The 4,766-nt window shown below is 36.8% G+C and overlaps 1 protein-coding gene across 1 annotated transcript; it reads left to right on the top strand.

The window, feature by feature from the left end:
- Window positions 1–89: 89 nt before the first annotated feature.
- Window positions 90–3,505, top strand: LOC149158747 (histone H2AX-like). The gene is made up of 2 exons (XM_089436311.1): window positions 90–410; window positions 2,883–3,505. Exons 1-2 carry the CDS (start codon window positions 216–218, stop codon window positions 3,105–3,107), a joined length of 420 nt encoding a protein of 139 aa, XP_089292437.1. The 5' UTR covers window positions 90–215; the 3' UTR covers window positions 3,108–3,505.
- Window positions 3,506–4,766: the final 1,261 nt, after the last annotated feature.

Raw genomic sequence — 4,766 nt, 5'->3', positions numbered from 1 at the left:
GAACATTATTCCACGTCATCGATCCGAGGTGAAACTAAGAACAAAATTTTGAACCCGGAATGCACTATATAATGAGGGTAGGGTAGCAACAATTTTGCAATAGCGTCGGGTTGGTTTTGGAGCTGCTGCCTGTTCGTATTACAGAATTATTCATTTGACGGGTTGAGGTAGTGGTTCGTTCCTGTGAATCAACAGTAAAGAGGGGAGTCGGCATCATGAGTTCTGCAGGAGGTGGCGGTGGCCGAGGGAAAGCGAAGTCTTCAAAGTCTGTTTCGAGGTCTCATAAGGCTGGCCTGCAATTTCCGGTTGGAAGGATTGCTCGTTTCCTAAAGTCGGGCAAGTATGCAGAGCGCGTTGGGGCAGGGGCTCCGGTTTATATGGCTGCGGTTTTAGAGTATCTAGCAGCAGAGGTGAGTTATGAGTCTTTGAAACCGTGATTTAGGGTTTCTGTTATTATTTTTCTGCTATTCCTTTTTCTCGGTGAAAGGTGGGCGATTTTTCTTACTTGATGATTAGGAGCTCGGTTCTGAGCTTCGCTAATGACTGTTTAGGGCTTTTGCAATTTCAGTTATTTGTAGATTCATTTGTGCTTCTGCATTGTTTTTTTAATTAGTTGAAGCCCTAGATGGTAAAATAAGGATAAATGCGGTACTGATGGTTCCGAATATTTAAACCCTAGATGGTAAAATAAAGATAAATCCAATGTTGATGGTTCTGAATATTCATTTTTGGTGTTGTTTTGACGAAGTGAATGAATTGGCACATGGCCCGGTAGTAGGCTGTTTGATCTGTTCTTATAGCAAATGAGAGTCCCTTGACTGGGTTTATATTATGGCATTGATTTCTGGGGCAGCTTGTTTTCAATTTTTTCCTCCCGTGGCATTTCGGGCTAAAACCCTAAAATCATATTTCAATGTTATTTTTATTTGCGCCCATCTTTATGATTCGAGCTCTTCAATATTCAATGGGGATTTGTTCCCTAAAAAATTATTGGGGAATTTTAGGGGTTTTCAAATGTCGTATGCTGAAGAGGCGTTTTTCTATAATGTCTATGTTTTGAGGCCTGTTTAAATATGGATAATTAGTTCTCCTTTATTGCGATGAGAAAAATGTCGGATGTTCTATCACAGGGATTGATGGGATGAAACAGGTGCCCATGCATTTTCTGTTTTGACGTGAGGGTTGATTAGTGCATGGTGCTCCTTTTTTTCAGGGTTTATCCTTGTCCCCTCTTTTATAGGGATTAGCCCCGTCCCTTCTCTCTCATTAAATTTTCACCCTCTTTTTTCAATTGTTTTAAGCTTCAAACAGTTTGTTTTGTTGTTGTTGTTGTTATGGTTTCTTTTGTTATTGAGTCCAGGTGGATTTTTGTTATTGTCTTTATTAGAGTTCTGATGACATTTGTTTACTGGGTTTTGACAGTGAAGTCATTGATTCAATTTTTCACTTTTTCTCACCCTGATTGGGGTGATCTATGGGTGATCTATGGGACATGACCAAGATGTAGTCCCGCAAACTTACAAAAATTCTTTAAAAAGACATTACAACATTTCTACTATATTAGCCTCTTTATTTTTTTGCTTTAATTTTTAAAGGCAATTAAAATTTATCTTGGGTGGTTGAGTGGAATAACTATAACCTTGGCCACCTAGATTCAAATTCCTACTAGTAAGGTGTGAAGGTAAGGTGAAATTTATCTTGGGTGGTTGAGTGGAATAACTATAACCTTGGCCACCTAGATTCAAATTCCTACTAGTAAGGTGTGAAGGTAAGGTGCAAAGGTGTGAATTATAATGTCTTAATAAATATTGTTTCTGAGTTCAAGTGGCAGATTATTAAAATGACACATCATATGGAACTAGTTTTATCAACTGCGACGCAGCATCTTGATAATGAGTTTTTGTTCGTATAGCATCGAAACATAAGTGATTATACTTGTACCGCGTTTATTCTTGTTTTTGTCCCATCAATATAAGTGATGTATATGTTTGTGTCATGTGGGCCTCCTAAAGTGGCATGCCACTCACTTTTTATAGTGTGATTTGGCACACTCTAAAGGAAGTGCCTGAGAGCCCCACTGACTTATTTTTTTGTTAATCCCATGTGCAACAACATATATCTTTTTATTTTATTTTATATAGGCGGGGTTTGGTCAACGAGGGTTTCTGGGTCACGGGAGCATCTCAGGCTGACGTTAGTCGTTTCATTTGTTAGTCCGTGGGCATAATAAGTTTCTTTTAGCTTACTTGATGCACAATCTTGGCGGGGTTCGCTAACAAGTGCTTGGTAGATCAAGTGTTTGTCAGTGAAGGTTAGATAGTAAGTGGAAACGTTTTTTTGTTTTTTTTTGGTTGGTTATTATTGCCCCATAACCCAACAGTGTAAGTGATGACATGCCCATGCCTCCTTTGATATATGTTTGTGCCTCTGTTAGTAAAAATGATTTGGAAGGGGATGTCTATATGATGCTCTTATAATATTTATTTTGTAACAGTAGTCTAGTGTGACTATTTTGAGTTTCCATTTGATTTCTTATAACATTTATTTTGTAAGAGTAGTCTTTTAAGTGTGTCTAGACTCTAGTGTGACTATTTGAGTTTTTGTTAGAGTTTGGTGAAAAAATTTGTAGTTAAATTTTGATTTGTATGGTTTAAAACCGTTTTTTGGATTACATATCTTAATTTAGCACTCTTGAAAACCCCTGAGATATCTTGAAAACCCCTAAGATATCTTGAATATCTTGAAAACCCCTAAGATACTTTGATTGTGAAGAGTTCTACCATTAAAAACATATATTTTCATTTCTATTTTTTTAATATAAATTTCATTTCTATTTTTTTTAATATAAATTTATATATTTAAGTGGGTTGTGTTTATTGCAGGTGCTCGAGTTGGCCGGAAATGCAGCAAGGGATAACAAGAAGAACAGGATTGTACCTCGACACATTCAGCTAGCTGTCAGAAACGACGAGGAGCTCAGCAAATTGCTAGGTGCTGTAACAATTGCCAATGGTGGTGTATTGCCGAATATTCACGGTGTTTTACTACCCAAAAAGGTTGGAAAGGGAAAGGGAGATGAGATTGGCAGCGCCTCTCAAGAGTTTTAGACTATGCTCGACTGTTAATTGATGCCCACATTTTGGGGGCTCAATGCTATTGCCAATCACTGCCTGCCTGAGTGCCAGAATCTGGCAAAATGCCAATTCTTAAAGCGTTTTAACCATTAATCTTCCATTAAGATTATACAGTTTTAGGTGGACGAAGTTATACTATTTTCCATTAGAATGCACTGTGAACTGTTAATATTCCATTAGGATTATAGGGTTTTTGGTGGACGACTTTTCGATAGACCAATGGAATACATTGTTTTTTAGCTTTCAGAAGTAACTGATAGATATGTTCTTGGCAGAAGGTCATTATTGATGGATATTCTTAAGATTATTATGAATTATTCTTGGCAGAAGATTATTATGGATTATTCTTGGCAGAAGATTATTATGGATAATTCTTTACAGAAGATTATTATTGTTAATGAAATGTGTATGACTAAGCGTCGTTTTTGGGGTGTTTGAGTGCATTAAACTTGTATGTACACGCTAGTAGCGTTCTGCTTTTCAATTGAGTACCATTGAGATGTGATTCTAAGTTTTGAGAAATAGGGCCTGTCGAAGGACAATCTTGCGTTTAACCATATCTGTTAAGGTTTGCTTCGTAATGTTTTTTCGTGTCGATTTTCATTTGTTGGAAAATGTTGTTTACTGTGTATCGCTTTAGAATGTTCTGCATATATGTTGTAGCAGATAGCCTTTTGCCTTAAAATAACAAATGAATTCCTGTAACAAGAAAGGCTCTGTTTTTGACCCTAGATGCCTTTCTACCGAGTATCCTTTTTCTTAGCAAATAGCGCTTTGCCTCGACTTGGGCAGACACATGAATGAAACCTTGTCAGAGGAGGACCTGGGTTTATGGTTGCCACGGATGCCTTTCCACTATAATTTTTCATTGGCCAATAACGCTTTGCCTTTGTCTTGGGCATCTTTTTTGTTTGTTTGTTTTAAATCAAAGTCATTCGAAACTATATTGGTTTGCTTTTCTACTGCGATGCATTTAAAGGGCATTGTCTTTCTGCAATACGCGTATATGCCATCTGCAATGTAACGAAATGGCATTTACTTCCTACAATTTGCGTATATGCCATCTATAAAATTGATAAATTTGAGCTTGTCTAGCTGGGATTATTCTTTGCAAACAAATGCGTTTAATAGCAAACTCAATTTTTTAATTCATTGATGGGCTACAATCATATATTCTCTTATGGAGAGACACTGTACTTTAGATCTTGCTCGGCCCGGTGATATATTGAAGCCCATGTCCTTTTTAATTCTTGTTTTGGATCTTATTCGGCTGGTGGGTTTTTTTGTTGTTGTTGTCAGTTTGTTGTTCAAAAAATGAAAATAGTAATATTAAACTCTTTTACGAAAACATTCCAAAACCATTATATACTCTATTGAGAGAAACTGTATTTAGTTCTTGCTCAGCCCGCTGCTATATCGAGCCTATATCCTCTTTTAAAATCTTGTTTTGGATCTTATTCGGCATGTGGGCCTTTCCAAACAAAATGGGTAGTTTTTTATGTTTTTGTTTTGTAAATGAAAAAATGCCAAAGCAATTTCCTATGCCCTCTTTCTTTTTAAATCTTGTTTTGGATCTTATTCGGCAAGCGGGCCTTTCCAAACAAAATGGGATAGTTTTTGTGTTTTGTTTTT

The sequence above is a fragment of the Pinus tabuliformis genome, chromosome 5_2 (genome assembly GCF_031772625.1).
Source record: "Pinus tabuliformis cultivar Carrire ecotype Pingquan chromosome 5_2, CPIR1, whole genome shotgun sequence".
In the NCBI taxonomy this organism is placed as follows: domain Eukaryota; kingdom Viridiplantae; phylum Streptophyta; class Pinopsida; order Pinales; family Pinaceae; genus Pinus; species Pinus tabuliformis.
Note: the sequence above shows the minus strand (reverse complement) of the source record. Positions and strands in the feature narration are given on the sequence as shown.